The following is an 18038-nucleotide window of genomic DNA, read 5'->3' as shown; positions in this document are numbered from 1 at the left end:
TATATCATATTTAAACTTCAACTATATGGAGTGCAAAACATTCATTACCACCTGGAAGATCTCTTTGTTTTCCTTCTTCTTTGCAACCAGGCCTTTACCTCGGGTGTCATTTCAGGGGTGGGCTTTGTATGATCAATGGTGTATAAATCTTTCCCTTGTTTCCACAGCTGGTATCTGTCTGGCTGAAACTTCCTCACAAAGATATCCATTGATATTGTCACCATGTCTTTCCTGCAGGTACACTGGGAAGAAGAAAAAATTAGATATTTTTAAGAAGTTCATATGCAAAGAGGGCAATCCAAAAATGAAACCATTAAAGAAATCCACCCAATTGTCATTGTTAGTAGTACATGGATTTTTTTTTTCTTATGGAGGAACTCCAGCAAATTTATAACCAATGGAACTATCACAGTAACAAGTCTGCATAAACAATAGAAAATAGTCCCCTCATGTTAACATATGTGTTAGAATGTCAGTATTCTAATTAGCCTTGAAGTTATTACAGTTAAATTTATGCTGTAATTTGGGATCAATTTATATGCCACAACTACATGGACTACTGTAAGACTGTAGTCATTCACTTTTTGTTCTTACATGAAGCCTCTACAGAAGAGACAAAGGGCTATTTCAAATAAATATTGTAATTCAGGGTCTTTTACCCAGTAATTTACTGCTGAAGGAGCAAACTGCCTCTACTGAAGTTAGATGATATGAAAACTTTGTGGGATTTGGTCTGTGCTGGCTAAGACATCCTTGAGATTGCCTTCACCGAATAATGCATGTTTGAATTGTTTGCAGGAGATACATGGTGCACATTTTTCAAGGATCTCAACTATTTTTCATGGCAGTATAAGAAAGAGTGAGAAAGCTATTGGCACAGAAATGGAAGCAAGAAGAATTACCGACGATGAAATTAATGGACTATGCAGAATTAGATAAAATGACAGGAAGAATTCGAAACTGGCGGGATCAGAGGTTCTTAGAAGATTGGAGTAAATATATGAACTATTTGAAAATCAACTGTAATCAATTGAATACACTAGTAGGACTGCAAGAAGTTTTGTAAGGAGGACTATATGAAATATTGCAGGTAAAATTTATGAAAAGGACTATTAGTTATGGATTTTTAAAAGTAATAGTGAAAATAATGAAATGCAAGACGAAGTGATGAAGAATGAAAATCATTAGGCGCAGCTGATGGAAGTCCTAAAAATATTGTATAAGATATGTTATGTGGTATTTGGAAAATGTATTTGCAAAAACTAATTAAGAGAGAGAGCGCGAGTGCGCCTTAGAGGCTAACTGAAAATGACAAAATATTACTAACATTTCTAGATCCATTTCAATCAGGGTTTAGGCCCGGTTTTGGCACAGAAACTGCTTTGGTCGTCCTGTATCATGACTGCTGTCAGGAGAGAGACAGGGGAAATGTGTCCCTGTTAATTCTCCTTGACCTCTCAGCAGCTTTCGATTGACAATGATATCCTTCTGGAGCAGATGTCTAGAGTTGGGGGGGGAGTGGTACTGCTTTGCAGTGGTTCCGATCCTACTTGGATGGTCGTTCCCAGAGGGTTTGCTTGGGGAGTGTTTTTTCAGCCCTGTAGAGCCTTCAATGTGCGGTTCTGCAGGGTTCATGCCCATCCCCTATGCTGTTCAACATCTACATGAAAACACTGGGGTAATCTGGAGGTTTGGTGTACGTTGTCAGCAATATGCTGGTGACACTCAGCTCTACTTCTCCTTTACATCTGCAGATGAGGCAGTGGACGTACTGGACCAGTGTCTTGCCTCGATAATGGACTGGATGAGAGCCAACAAATAAACTCAATCCAGATGAGACTGAGGCACTGTTAGTTGGTGATTCCTTAGACTAGATGGCTGGGAGGTTGCCTGCTCTTGATGGAGTTACACTTCCTCTGAAGGTACTGGCATGTAGTTTAGGAGAACTGGATACTTTGCTGTCACTTAAGACTTGGGTGGCCTCAGTGGCACTGAGTGCCTTCTATCAGCTTTGGTTGGTGGCCCAGCTGTGCCCGTATCTGGACAGGGATAGGCTACAGTCTATGCTCTGGTAACATCAAGGTTAGATACATGCATTCTACATAGGGTTGCCTCTGAAAACGGTTTGGAAACTTCAGCTAGTGCAGAATTCAGCGGCTAGGATGCTCACCAGGGTTTGAGCATATTATACCAATCCTAGTCCAACTGCACTGGCTACTAGTTAGTTTCCAGGCCCAATTCAAAGTGTTGGTTTTGACCTATAAAGCCTTAAACAACTCAGGACTGCAATACCTCTAAGGCTGCCTCTTTCTATATGAACCTAACCTGACCCTGAGATCATCTTCTGAGGTCGTTCTTTGTGGGCCTCTTCTATGAGAGGTCTGGAAGGTGGCAACATAAGAACGGGCCCCTTTTGGGTTTTATTATAAATTTTGTGATTTTATACTGTGATTTCATGTTGTAACCACCCTGAGACCTGAGAGTATAGGGATGTATACAAATTAAGTAAGTAAGTAAGTTTCAGAGTTAAAATATATTCTGCAAATAAGAACAGTTTTCACTAGCATTTCCACTTCTGCAACAAGTTATTTAAAAGGTATCTCTGTCCTTGCTCTTTTTAAAAGTAAGCTTTCAGTGCAATCCTCTTATGTTTACTCAAAAGCAAATCCTGCTGACTTGGAACTTACTCCCAGTTATGTATGTATCTAATGTATTAAACAGTGCATTTTCTCAATGAGAATACAGTACTTCTCCATCACAATACACCTAATTCATGCTTCAGACTTATGCATTTTGCTTACTTACAAGAGAACATCAGAAATAAAACTTCAAATGTCATAACAACCATCAATTAGAATCAAATGATGGATTGAAGAGTCATTGTAATAATTGCTGCTATATGATTAAATTGATATATTTCAGAACTAATCATATTATTTTTATACCTCTTTTTACCTGACCAGGTTAAGCACTCTCATTCGTTTTAAAAAAAGATGATACTCATTGCTATTAGACCAGCACACTTGTTTTGTCTCCTATTGACATCAGTGATGGGGGTTCACAAAGGAAGAATTGCACTGAATTCCCCCCCCATGCAATCAAATTCTCTCTAAATTCAAGGTACAATGAACGTCAAACATGAAAAACAATTGCATAAAAGATAGCTTATGAGATTACAGCATTTGCTGTGAGACTTCACATCTTCCTGCAGTTTGAGAAGGGATTAATATATAAGCCACTGTTAATTTATTGATGAAATACATCCCTCGTGGAATAACATTCAGATGTGAAACAATTCTTTTAAAAAAAAACTTTCCCTCAAAATTACAACTATTCACAATATTTTTTACAAGAATATTTTCTGATGTGACAACATTGTAGAACACTAAGAAGGGTTGCAGTTTAAAATGTAAAGCCTGAAAATGTAATAAATATATACCGTATATATATATATATATATATATATATATATATATATATATATATATATATATATATATATATCGTTTTTCAGAAGACAGTGATCCCTATTTCAAACACCATGTTTTAAGACTATTCAGAGATTTTCATATACACCAATTGAAAACATCACTTGTTGAAAAATACATATTTGAGCTTCTATTCACTGGAGACTGGAAATATAAAAGCTGCACATCAGACAATGAAAACAGAGGCATTTTGTAGAACTTTTTCTTTTTCATTTTCCATTTATTCCCCCCACTCCAAATGTGCAAAAAATGAAATATGCTGCATCCATAAGCAATTCAAAGGGGGATTTTAATAGATGTGTGTTCCCAGTCAAATTCAGAGTTATTCAAATTTTAAGGGTGGTTGTATGGGAATAAGGCATATTGATGGGGACATATTGATGTTTCATAGATCATTAATCCGTTGAAGCAGAGTGAAATCCAGATGAGGCCAGGCCCATCAGTCATGTGAGAAAGTACTGTGAACTCATCCTACAAGTAGAACGCATATGTAATCAACAAGGTCAGACCATAGATACTAGAGGTGCAATTGATATGCCTGTGCATGCCACCCCAGTCCAGGCCTTGAATCAAATCATAGACTAGCTCTAACATCTAATTAGGGTTCTAAATGCTAATTATACATGAAGTCTGGAAGAGGGCAGGGGGAGAAGGAAGCACTATGTTAAGCCCTGCTGAGTACTGCTTCGCCAGTGTGTTCCCTGCAGAAGCTGTTTGCCTCTTCTTCGAGTTGCAGTGGGCAGATCAGCGCTGATGGATAGCTGATGAAGGACCCTGTTTGAGAGGCAGGGAAAGGAAGATCTTTCAGGATGGGAGGTTAGGAGAAGAAAGGGAAGCTCCTGGGTGAGAGCTGGGGAGGGTTCAGCTTTCTCTGTGTGGATCAAGTTAAGATTTACTTGTGAAAAAGGACTTAGTGTGCTTTTTTTGGTTTGGTTTGGTTTGGTTTGGTTTTGGTTTAGATTATATTGGTTTTTTTATTGTGACGGATTAATAAAATCTTATAAATAATAGTAATTTAAAAACAACAGGCAACTAAAAGAGTTCTTAGATATGTTCTTCCCAATCAACTAATGAATCCAAGCTTTCACTACCATAGATTACTAGGTCGGATTCAGAAATGGCATTCAATAATTGCTAAACCTGCAGGGCCGAACTGTTAAAGACTACTTTCACTTAGAGTCACTAGTTTTCAGAATTAAAGCAAAAGCAAGATACACCCTGATGAAGCTTGTTACAGGGGCAGTAACGGAGATGATTACACTTCCCATATAACCTACAGAACAAACATTTGTCAGGCACCACTTAGATGTGAAAAGGATTTAGAGCATGTTGCAACAATAGCCATTCTTCCCTAGCAGAATCAGAGTGATATATTTTTACACTGACCTTCCAGCAACTTGTAGGCAGTGCCGCAGAAACCTTTGGTATCAGCTATCATTTGTTCAGGCTTCAATAAAACAAGTGTTCTCTTGGTAAAAAGCCTTGAAAAGTACACTATGTTCACGAGTCACACACAAAAATAAATAAAAATGCTAGGCTTCCCACTTATTTCCAGGGTTTTTTCCTCCCAAATTTTAAACTCAGGGTGGGGGGAAAACCTAATATCCTAGGGACAATTTAAAAATAGCTTCTCGGTGTGAACCACAAAATGACTTATGCAACCAATAAGATGGTTCTCTCTACAGTACTCGCATTGTATCTTGGGGTAAAATTCAATGCGGTTATCGATGCATGGAATGAACTCTGTTCATGCAACAGAGACTTTGTTTTCTTCGCACTGCATGCCTCTCAGCCTGCACTGGGGTTTTCCCTAACCCTCCCAAACAGATTTAGAGGGTACAGGGGGTGCTGGACGTGTAGTGGGGAAATCCCATTGCATGAGTGGTCCTTGTTCTTTGCACAAAGCAGCTTAGTTGAATCACGGTGGATATTGGCTACAACCAATGCTACTCTTACTTAGAGTAGACCCACTGAAATTAATAGTCATGACAAACATGAGACTAATGTGACCGGCACTGGAAACAAGCCAAAATGTTTCTTCCCCCATCCTTTTCTGCTTGTCTCTCTAAGAAGGGGAGAGATAAGTCAAGAAAAGGAACAAAGGACAACAGAGGGGGAAAACAAGGAAATATAAATGCCCATCCAACATCCTCCTTCTTGCTGCCTCCACGCTCCTTGGCTTGTGAGTGAACCTCTGTTAATATCTGATTATTGAAACCTCTGGGGCTGCTGTGTGCCTTCCTCTTCAATTGCCTCTTTCGACCAGCCAGTCAACCAACCAGTCATTCCCCATCTCCCTGGTCTTCTTTTCCAAATGACTCAACTCCTGTTTAGGGTTCCAGCCAGCCAGTCCTGTCCTTTCTCAGACTACTCCATGACTTACCTCACAGTTTTTGGTTCCCCACAGCATTCTGTGCCCACTGAACATGTTCAGTCTTCATTGTGTGTTTTGGTTCCTTCCCCCCCCCCATCCCAGGCCCTAAAGTTATTTTGTATTTTTGCAAGCCTTTGGTTGCCCCAAGTTTGCCAATACCTGCCTCTTGTCTATAGATGCACCATTTGGAGTGCAGAAGGACCTACAGTCAGGGAATGAATGCCTCGTTAAGATAAAGGATAGATGGTGAAAGCGTTTAAAGTGACACATTGCAAAATGAGATGGCAGCAGGAATCTCTGCTTAAACATGTTAACAAGAGTTTCCACTACTGTACTCTCATCACCACTTCCCAGGTGGATAAAATTTGAAAGACTTATGACAACTGTTTGCCAAAATGAAGTGATTTTGTAAAAACAATTGTAGAAAGATCTGCACTGCGTGTCAATTTCAGCGTTTATTGGAGTCAAAATGTGCCCAAATCAGGCCTCATGTGGTTGCTTAAATAAATAGCATTTCAGCTTAGAAACATGAAATATTGTATTTAATGATAGATGATAGATAGATAGATAGATAGATAGATAGATAGATAGATAGATAGATGGGTAGCTGGACAGATGGATAGCTAAACTGTCTGAAAAAACAACTCTGTATGGAATCATTGATCTAGAATCACAACCATTAACTTCTCTTTAGGCTTCCATTGGTATTCACAGGTAAAAAAATCTGGTGATAATTTAATATTGAAGGGTGGGGATCAGCCTTATTAAGTAGCAGAACTAGAATACAACAGCTTCCAATAATAAAAAAACCTGAGAATTCAAATTTTATAGTTCTAAATGGAAAAGAGAGGAAACATTCCCTCCATTTCTGAAGTTCAGATTCAAGTACTGTAGTTTATGTAGAGAAAGCAGCACCATCCACACATAACCGTGCATGTGTGCTATCAGCAGTAGTACACACACAAATCTTTAGCGGAAATCTAAAGGGGGCAATCCCAAAAATAGCCAGTGAGGACTGAGCGTGCTCGGTGGCCACAGAAACCTAGATGCCTGGTATGGGGTGTGGGGAATGGAAAACGGAGTGGGAGAGAAAATAGAAAACACAAAATATCCTGGAAGACAGCGTAGCTGACTGACTAGAGCAGTGACTAGTAGCACTACACACAGCAGCATTATTTGCCTCCGCCAAGGTAGATTCTACAGATTGATAAGCTTCCTATGATAAGCTTCCCACTTGAATAATAGCTTTTATTCTTGGTTACAACTTGCACTTAAAAACTGGACTGACTTCTTTTAGCCATTTCCTTGAAAAATCCTTTGTCTCGATACACACTAGGAAGCGAACATGCTCACTGCAAAGCAACAGAGAGAATACATGTATCCTGACAACTTGTGCTTATAGTTTTATCACATTAAATAGGAAGCTTAAAGTTGCAAGGGGGTTTAAAGAGTGCAGATGATTTATTGGGATACGTATCTGGCTCCCACTCATACCGATGAACAGGGCCGTCTTAAGCATATGCGGCGCCAGGGTGCAAAGATCCACCCGGCACACACACACACACACAGGTTGCCCAGAGTTGTCAACCTTTTTTTAGGGGGGACCCCAAAGTTGTTGGCCTTGGCCGGCCGCCTCAGCAACAACAGAGGAGCCAGAGGTGGTGGCAGCAGCAGCAGAGCAAGGCCGGGGCCGGGTGCCTGGGGGCGGGGGGCGCAAGCAGAGCCCAGCGCAACAATAGTTTAGCCCGAGGCTCGTGTGAGCAGTGTGAGCTGGGCCTCTCGACCGACCGCCAATCCCAGGCATGCAGGAGGACGGAGCCAGCTGGCTGCCTCAGCGCCTCGCTCACCCACAGTAGAAGAGCTGCTACGCTCCGACAGGCTCTGCTCCGCTCAGCAGCGGCTGTTGGCTCTTCCCAATCCCCGGACTCTTGGCCTGGCCGGGTGCCCCACACCCCTAGCGCCTATGGGTAAGACGGTCCTGCTGATGAACTATGGAACAATCTCTGGGATTCAAACATCTAGCAGGGAGTGAAATACATGTGCTACTCCTTTATATAATATGTTTGCGTGTTTCTACAGACATTGATGAAGCTACCAGCATGAGTTTGACCAAACTGCGGGAGGCAGTGGAAGACAGGAGTGCCTGGCGTGCTCTGGTCCATGGGGTCATGAAGAGTCGGACATGACTAAACGACTAATCAACAAACAACAACAACAGACATTGATTGGAGTAATTTGTGGGTGTTCTTTTGTGCCTTTCAGAGGTAGTATGGAAGAACACTGACCAATGCATGAGTCCAGAGAATAAGAAGGAACTAAAATTCTCTTACTTTTACAGAGAAGGCTTTGCTGTGTTGATGTAGGAGGAAATTTTAAGATAACTTTACTATTATCATCTGATTTCTATGGTGAGGGCTATCACTGTGGGTTTGCCTTCGAAGTTGATTAGAATACGGCGGGTAGTCATCCTGATTCTTTTCCTACACATCTACCTCTTTTCTCTCCAGATGGACATATATCTAGTTTAAACACCCTGCTTCCTTTTTTTTCTCCCACTTCTGGTGCTGCTGTCTTGAAGCAGTGCTGGATCAGAGACTAGGGTTTGAATAAAAGTGTGTTATGGGCCAGAGAGAAGCCATTTTTTCTAAGAATAAACCATCCTGACTCTAACGTCCTCAATTTTAAATTAGAAGCCAGTCCAAGTAGATATCTAATGACTTGTTTAAGGAACAATGGCTTCCTTATGGATTTGCTTTGTATTGCTAACAATAGCTAAAAATAAAAGTCTCAAATAGCATGTACACATTCTCATATATAAGTTAAAGGGAAAATGTAAATACAGTTTCTGAACATTGTGAAAAAACTTATCTAGGGACTGATCAAACATTAAATATTGTTTTGCTATGCTATGCATCCGCTTTTCAATAAAGGCAGGTATGAATACTGCATTTTTAAGAAGTGAAAGGTATTTTTCCTTACACACTTCGACAAGCTTCAACAATTAAAACAATTTTGAATCATAACTGTTGCAACTGGATGTTGTCTTATTAACTCAAACCCTTGCCATTTGAAATTCTCTGAACAACGTTACCCAAACACAAAACAAGCTACAGATTTCATTAAAGTTAACTATATATAAATGCCTTCAGGTAGAAAAGTATAATTTATTACACGGCTTCTTGTTGTTTGGCATATGGAATTCTGAATGCAAAAACTAAATAATAAAAAGAATATTAATGAAACAAACAATAAGTCTATTGCAACACATAGCCCTCCCTGCCCCCCCCAACACTTCCCTTCAAATTCTAACATGGTTCAGCAGAGAACCACAGCTGTACACATTACTGTTTACTCTGGCTCTGGCACACTGCTTGTGTTTGAAGCTGTGTACACATGGCATTAGCCACAATCCATATCTATCCTGTAGTTTCTTGAGAAATACTGCTGTCTAGTGTGTCTTCCTTCAAACCAGCTTCCATCTGATCTGAAAACACAAGCCACATCCACTTTGCAGTTAAGCTGAGTTGTGGAGATCTGAGACAGCCATTGTGCATCAGATGACAGTACATACACAATGACAATTTCATGAACAGGAGTTCAGGGGAAGCACTGCAGGCATGGGGAAATCAAACAGATAATGCACAAGAAGTGAAGATACCCCCGCCCACCCTCAGTACAGTGGTACCTCTGGATGCGAACGGGATCCGTTCCAGAGCCCTGTTCGCATCATGAGCAGAACGAAACCTGTGTCTGCGCATGTGCGGGTTGCAATTCGCTGCGTCTGCGCATGCACGAGCGGCAGAACCCAGAAGTAACCCATTCCGTTACTTCCAGGTCGTCGCAGGACGCAACCTGAAAAGATTCAACCTGAAGCAAACGTAACAAGAGGTATGACTGTAATGTGCAAGTGTGACTTGAAACACTTAAACACAAACACACAAAAACAAAAAACCACCCTCTTTTTGCTATGATCTACCCAAAAAAATCACCCTGTTTAACAAAATAATTTGCACATAGTTGTTTTCCCGAGAAAAAAATCAGTTAGAAGGCTTTTTCTCTATTATCACATCTACAATAAAACTCTTCTTAGCAAAGGTTTTCTAAAGTCCTGCATTAATTTATTCATCACATTGTTCACAGAACTTGGATATGTATACACAAAAACCGTGAGAGTTGTTATAACTGCATTTTTCTATCTACAAAATATGCGATGCTCCATCCTTGCAGAAACTAGATAAATTCAACTTATACCGAATTCAAGATAATATGCAAGTTCACTATAAAATTATGTCTCTGTCTCAATGCCAGCTTTCAGTGTCTCACTGTATATCTAGGATGAAGGTAACTGATAAGATTGGGCAAAATGTTTTGTACAGCATGCAAGCTGTTTTTTAGTCTTTAAATGCCCATTAATCACCCCTTTCTTTTTAAAAAGTGTTCTTTTAAAATGGCAGTTCCACAATACACATCCTTTTTCAACTATACTGTATAATCATCTCTCAGGCTCACAGATTTCCAAGGGAATATTTTAGAACATATTGCTGTTATCCGGAAATCAAGCATAAATAAAACAGCTGATATCAGTTCAGTACTTTGGCAGGCAGTAAAGACCATTCTAAGACAATTCTACCTCTCTATGTCCAATTGGATTTCTTGTGCCAGAATAGACATCTGTACACCCTATACAGTAACGATAAGAAAGTAAGGCTATTAATATAAATGTGTAAAAAGGAAATCACGACACGACAACGCTTTTATGAGTGTCGGGGAAAGTGGCTGCCTATTGTGGTCTATTCACTGTCAAGAAAGGAAAGTGCAGAAATATATTCTACGTTCAGAATATGAATTGTGAACAAGTATCCATTAGAAAATGTGCAAGTCATTCTCTTGGCCATTTGACAGATTAAATTAGAGTGCAAAACTTAGTTTGGAAGTAGAGAGCAAAAATCAATATGAAACAGACTTTTCCGCTGTAATTCTGAATAAAATAGATTTGGCATAAAGTCAGTGTTGGAAGGTAAGACATTGTAAGCCTTAGCGGCTCCTACCTCTACTTTCCAACTCCTGATTTCAAAAGAAATAATAAAATATCTTCCCTATGCCACCAGTATATAGGCACCCCCATCCCCAATTTCCCCAACATGCTACCATTTCTATTGTGACAACAGAAGACCTTTTCATATGTATTTCCAAATGCAAACAAAAATCCAGTGACTATTATTTTCCAGAAGCTGCTCATGCACATTTATTCAATACCACAGGACTGGGGGTACAGTTTGGATGGGAGGAAGGGCTCAAAGCAAGATACCAGTAGTGGGTTCTTCAAAGCAAATCTTACTTCTCTCTCTCTTTTGAGGGCAACAGTACTTGCACCCCTTCTGCAGAAGACTTTGAAGAATCCAGTGGCAGTAGAAGTGTTTGGTTTCCCCTTCTAATAACCCAACCAAGCACACAGCACACACTACTTAGAAACTATATCCAGCAGGAAAGAGGGGTCCTTCTATACCACTCTGCTTGTTCAAGAAGATGGAAAAACGAGATCCTATGAGCTCCTTGTGTCCTTTGATCCTTGCTAGGCTGGTAGCTGCAGCTTCCCTCTCTGGCCATCTGGAGTGCTGGCACTTCAGTGCAGCTCAGTCAGGGGTTCTTGCTGCCTAAAAGCTAGCACAGTGGAATAGGGTCTAAATCAGGCATAGGCAAACTCCGCCCTCCAGATGTTTTGGGACTACAACTCCCATGACCCCTAGCTGACAAGACCAGTGGTGAGGGATGGTGGGAATTGTAGTCCCAAAACATCTGGAGGGCCGAGTTTGCCTGTGCCTGGTCTAAATAGTTTGATCTAACTTTAAAAAACCATTTCATAATCAATCTTCTTTTGCTGCTGCTTCTACAGGTGCTGGTTTGGCCAGAAAGAAAAGAGGGTGCAAAACCTGGATGATCTATTAATTCTAATTCTTGTAAAGGTAAGTTTCTTGATATCATCCTACAGCACAAGAGCGTTTTTAAAACCCACATTTACGAGTTATTCCACATTTGAGCTTTATTTTGCTGTTAATCCACATTTCCCCTATTCAAATTATGCTGGACTTATTTGAACATGTCTATGAGAAGCAACTTCAGTCTTTCTTGTTCATACCATCAGACATACCCTTTTTCGTTTGCCCTGCCTTCTAACTTGTTGATTCCATTATATTCGTACCAACAGGGTATGCATGCAGTGTGGAAGCCTTGTTTTTTGGGGGGGTTTTAAGTCGCCACACAAGAGGTGTGCAAAAGCACACAATTAGGCAATTGTAAATTTGCTTGTGCAGTTTTCGGGATCCTTCAAGCAAAAGTGCACCAGAAATACCTACAAGCACAGGCAGAAAATAAATGAAAGCATTAAGAAAATAGTGAGCCTGGAAATGGGAGTAGCAGAAAGTGACAACTGATCCAACCACACCAAAGCACCAAAGCAAATTTTCTGCAACTCCGAGTAGATTGGTTTAGAGCCTGTTTCCCCACCAATTTATCAGATTATTCTTGAATTTACAGGGGGGAAGCATCAAGACAGGTGGTGTTTAGAGGATAGCATCGTATGGAAATACGCAAATTAAATGGAAACACAAACAACTACAAACACACAGTAACTCCAGTGTGGAGAAGCCCTTAGATACATATGTTGATACTTTTAATGTATTCATAACACATTCAATTTAAAATCAAATCAGATTTTACTTTATTGGCCAATATTTCCCATCAGTATGTGAAAAGGGAGGAATGTTGATTTGCTCACAGAGGAATCCTAAGAGAGTGTAAGAAATCTAAAATGTAATAAATATCAGTCTATCTAATGGTGTCTACCAATAAGCAGAATGCACTTCCACTTTTGCAACAAGACATCCTCTTCCTTTCCTCCCCTTTTCAGTTCCTCACATGCCCCCCCCCATCTGCTTTGAAGACCTGGGGAATTCTCAGGACTACATGGGGGTGGGCACAGGACTTCAGAGAGTGATGGAGAGGATGGGAAATTACCGGTATGTTTGTGCAATGCTTCTTTGTGGAAATTTCTCTCCAAATGAAGAATCCTCTAACTGAGAAGTCCCTTTGGAAGTTCATTCTCCATTCTCATTTCTCAATCGTAATTTCAAGGGACACCCAAATAAATATATAAAATCCTGTGTGTTTGCTGAAATCTGTATGGTAGGAAGCAGCGATGCAACTCCGACCTACAAGCATGTTGCAGGATTAATCAAAGATAATACTCATTTTGTGTGAGAAATGTTCTTCTGCAAACAAAGAAGAAAATGATCTAAGCATGTTTCAGAGGTTTCTCCCCACCGCCCTTTTCAACATTGTTTTGGTGTTTAAATACCATTTTGAAGTACAGTACTTAAAAGATTGCGTGGCAAGAATTTTGAATAGTTAATAGGGTTATTTTTTATTTACACTACACATGATATGGCTAAATTAGATCATTAAATTTTAACATTCCACAGAGGAATGATAACAGCTTTCTGATGATGTCAAAACAGTGGGAATAAAACTTTTGCATTCACTGTTCCAGTGTAATCAGCACGTTATTTTATGCGCAGATGCTACTTCACCAAATTATTACCACATTGTTCCATCTTTAAATAGACAATTCAGCAGCATATGCTTAGTTAGGAATTAAGTTTTTTTGCACTAGGGTATAATGTACTGTTATTTCTACTAAAATATATTTAAAAGGAATAATGCTTGATATAAAAGATGGTGCGAATAATGAATGAGCTCTCTCCTGGAACAGTAGCTTATCTTTAACATGGAGGGGGCTATCTGTCACGGATGCTTTAGCTGAGATTCCTGCATTGCAGGGGGTTGGACTAGATGACCTTTGGGTCCCTTCCAACCCTATGATTTTATGATTCCATGATCTATGTATTTAATGTACTGAGCTACACACAGAATCTGACTAAACTGCGGGAGGCAATGGAAGACAGAAGTGCTCTGGCATGCTCTGGTCTATGGGGTCACGAAGAGTCGGACACGACTAAATGACTAAACAACAACAACACACACACACAGAATCAAAAACACTAATGAAAGCAACATCTTAAAACTATAAGGGAAAGGAGAAATATGTGAGTAGAGAACAGGAACTTCGAATAATGTTTGTTTTATGTTTTTAGATATGCTGTAAGCCGCCCAGAGTGGCTGGGGAAACCCAGCCAGATGGGCGGGGTATAAATAATAAAATTATTATAATTGTTATTATTACTTCGTGATAGAAGTTACACCGAACCTTTCTGAAAATTGACTCCCAAGATGAACTGAGATTCAGATTGGGAAGTTTAATAATACAACCACACATACTTTGTTCCTAATTGCTTGCTTGTTTTAATAATCACATATTTCCTCAGAGCAATGGATTTTACATATATAATAGTTATTAGAAAGTAGGTACATTTTGTTCAGCTTAATCTCAAAGCCTCTAATTAGAAGCTTTGGAAAGGTTCTCAGTTTTACAGGCCTCAAACCAGTGAACCTTGTATTCAACCAAATATTATAACTGCAGTGGAAGCCAAGGATCGAGAGTGCAAGGCATGCAAGATCTAACCACAAGAAAGTTTCTAGTGCCACTTACGCAATAACTCTTCCATTACTCAGCTGTTGGTTTTAGGGCTGTTGGTGGTATAATGCCTTGGGACCCTCCTACTGCTCAGCAGCTTTTTGCTTAAAAAATAAATGAGAAACTGCCCAAGCTAAACATTTGACCTACAAGTGATTTTCGGCAATGCTTTCCAGCTGAGCTACAGTGTTTGCAATCACAATTACAATGGTCTCGTTTTCAAAGAATAAACATGGTCACAGAGCATAAGGCTGTCTCCTGAGGTAGACATTCAGCCACTATCCAGCCAGATCCCATCTAAAATCGACTCTAATTACCCTACTGTGTGGCAATGCTAGGTCTTGCTCTCTGCACTGGGGACATTGCATATTTTCTGTAGAGAAAATAAGAGGCACATTTAAAAGACTGAGAGAAAATTCCTCCTCAGTGATCCCATTATCAATTGCTGGTATGTACCATTTGTGAATGTAGGTTGGGAATCAACTGTCTGACAGCCTCCCTTTTAAAAAATACATTTCAAAAAGCCATTTCAAAATCCCATGCCATTGCTGTACATTCAATATTAGCACGTAAGGAAAATATTAGGCTAGTATCTTATCAATGTGCATAAGTTTTGCATTGATATAGAGCTTATCAAAATATCAAAGTTACCTTTGTTTGTATTCAGGTGAACTAAATTTTACTATAAATATGCATAAAGGGTACAATCTAGCCAACATTAGCCATTAGTTAAGTTGCACTGATTTAATATAGAACATGCTTAATTTTGCCATTGATATTTGTGGATCTTAGAAGTAATAAACTTTGGCTGGATAGGCTCTATGTACAGTACATAAATATTTATATATCTATATATTAAATATTAGTGATTTAATTGAATGGATCTCAAGATACCTAATAGCATATGTTTCAAGGCAAGATAGCATGGTTGCAAGTTACAGCTTCACATTTAGCTAGACATGTACATAAGCCAAAACAATAAATAGAGCAACTTTCATCAAATTCATAACAGCCATTTTACATTCAGTCCTGTTTTTTTAAGAGCAATGGGAGAAATTCAATGCGCCATTCACCAGATTGCTCAATTAATGCAAGTATTTTTGCTTTCCTGATGGAACTATCTCCCATCTCTTTCCTTGGCATGCTGTTCCAGGGGTCTCCAAATACTTCCCTGAATCAGTTGGGGGTGTGGGGGCATGAAAAGCGAGGAGAAGGGCAAAGCCCCATTGCACTAGCAAAAGTTATTGCGCTGGCTTCTGGGCGGGGGGGACTACTTAATTGAATCTGGCCCAATATATTGTAGCTTTCCCTCTACTACTTCTTTTTTTAAAAGTGCATTTTTAAGGAAAATAGTGTTTTCTGCAAAAACCACCAGTTCAAATGCTACTTAGTTGTTGTTTTTAATCCTACCATAATCTAGAAAATAATGCTTGTAAAACAAAACTGAATACAAATGAAATACCAAATAAAACAGAGATTTGTTTACAGATTTGTTTACCTATCCACTGAATACTGAACCTAGAAAAGAAGGTCTGGGAATTACCATACTTTTCTGTCTATAAGACGCCCCCATGTGTAAGACACCCCCTATTTGGGGGGACTCAGATTTAAGAAAATGGGGAGAGATGTATCCGTGTATAAGTCGCCCCCTAATTTTTGACATTATTTTTTGGGGGGGGAGGGAGCTAGTCTTATACATGGAAAAATACGGTATATTAGACCTCAGGAATGAGGGTAACAGTCAAGGTTGACTGCAGTTGTGAACTTAGATCTCCATTAGTCCATTGCTGTTACACAGCAAGTCATCTTCTCCACTAGTCATCTTCTCCACTACATTTAAGTTTTGGTATTCCGTTGCAAAAAACATAAAAAGGAATAAAGTCCATATTCCATTTAGAAAATTCTGGCATTGCCTTAATAGAAGTATGAGTAAAATATTATTCTACCTCATCAAAAATGTGCAATGTTCCACATCAGAGAACAACATTATTGACAAAAAGTCTTATATATATAATGAAGCCTCATTTGAGGTATGTTAAGAAAGTCTAGATAACTGAGTGGAGTGCACCATGCTGTAACAACAATCCACTGAGCAATGAGAAAAGGTTTAATTTTCCATATTATTGATATTCATAATTTCTAAAGCTGACATTGTTACTTGGAATAGTTCTGATACACAAAAGTGGCACCAACCACCATGCATTACCCAACAATTGTGCTACTTCTGTGTACTAGAGTCATTCCTAGGTGTTAGGCCAAGGTCCAGCGCTGGTTGTAGGGAGTCACAAACAATTCTTCAGGCCATAAGCCCTAAGACTCTTAAAACACTAGTGGCAGAGACTGGATTAGGTTTGTTTAACCTCATGCCATAATTCTTACTAGAGCATTGTTTTCTGCAATAACTTTACATTTCAATAATAATTCTCAACCTATTAACCCCTGTCTAAATCACTACATGTTCATTGGACTTATCACCACAATCAATATAACACCCAGAACCTCCACAGCGACTTCGTCTTGTATCTTCCATGTCAATATGCAATTCAAACCAGCTTCTTTCCCCTCGTCCTTCTCCTGTCAGTGTGAGCCAGTGTGGTGTAGTGGTTAAGAGCGGTAGTCACGTAATCTGGGTAACCGGGTTCGCGTCTCCGCTCCTCCACATGCAGCTGCTGGGTGACCTTGGGCCAGTCACACTTCTTTGAAGTCTCTCAGCCCCACTCACCTCACAGAGTGTTTGTTGTGGGGGAGGAAGGGAAAGGAGATTGTTAGCCGCTTTGAGACTCCTGAAGGGGAGTGAAAGGCGGGATATCAAATCCAAACTCTTCTTCTTCTTCTTCTTCTGTCAACATAACCACAGCCACTAGGAATGCATGGAGAAGGTAGACTCTCCAAGGTGAGTGAGCACTGCAGTTTCAAAAAGGAGAGCTGGCCAATCATAGTCAGCCATCTAACAGATGGCTCAATCTACTCTTCTTCCTCTATCCAGACAGAAAGCACAAGCATTTGTTTGGCACTCTAACGGCTTTTCATAGAGGCAGTGGGAACTGCATCTGTATCTTTGAACTCATGCACTAGAATCAGATCTACCCTAGCAGCCTTGAATTCAATTGATTTAACTGTGCTTTTCCTTTTAGCCAGCAGGGGCACCTACAAATTGTCACTATTTTGAGGATATGATTCGAGCACATTCTGCAACTTTAGGTTTGCACAATTAAAGTGGATTAACATGCTCCATCACCTTAGCACAACATTTCTTTAAAAAACAACAACAACAACAACACCTCAGACTGTTTGCAGTTAGGAAAGTGAAGGGGAAACACATGGAAAAGTGAAGGATGAATGATCAATTGGAATCTGTGTAAGCACCATGCAAGCAAATAGGGATGAATGTTAAAATGCCAAAAGAGGAAAAAACAGAGCAAATGACTCTATGAGAAACACTGTATCTCAGAGCTGGAAGGGACCCAAGGTCATCTAGTCCAACCCCCTGAAATGCAGGAATCTCAGCTGAAGCATCCATGACAGATGGCTATCCAATCGCTGCTTAAAAAGCTCCAAGGAAAACCTCCAATAAGATTGGTCTCAA

General features: G+C 39.8%; 1 protein-coding gene across 4 annotated transcripts in view; it reads right to left on the bottom strand.

The window, feature by feature from the left end:
* Positions 1-18038, bottom strand: part of KDM4C (lysine demethylase 4C) — a 198468-nt gene that overhangs the window by 98293 nt on the left and 82137 nt on the right. For all 4 annotated transcript variants that reach the window (XM_082204636.1, XM_082204639.1, XM_082204638.1 and 1 more), the window contains exon 10: positions 52-242. In XM_082204636.1, the coding sequence (XP_082060762.1) occupies positions 52-242 (191 nt within the window). The remainder of the gene's footprint in view (positions 1-51; positions 243-18038) is intronic.

Source organism: Podarcis vaucheri (genome assembly GCF_965113315.1).
Source record: "Podarcis vaucheri genome assembly, chromosome: 17".
Taxonomy (NCBI): Eukaryota; Metazoa; Chordata; class Lepidosauria; order Squamata; family Lacertidae; genus Podarcis; species Podarcis vaucheri.
This window is presented reverse-complemented; position numbering and strand designations above follow the sequence as displayed.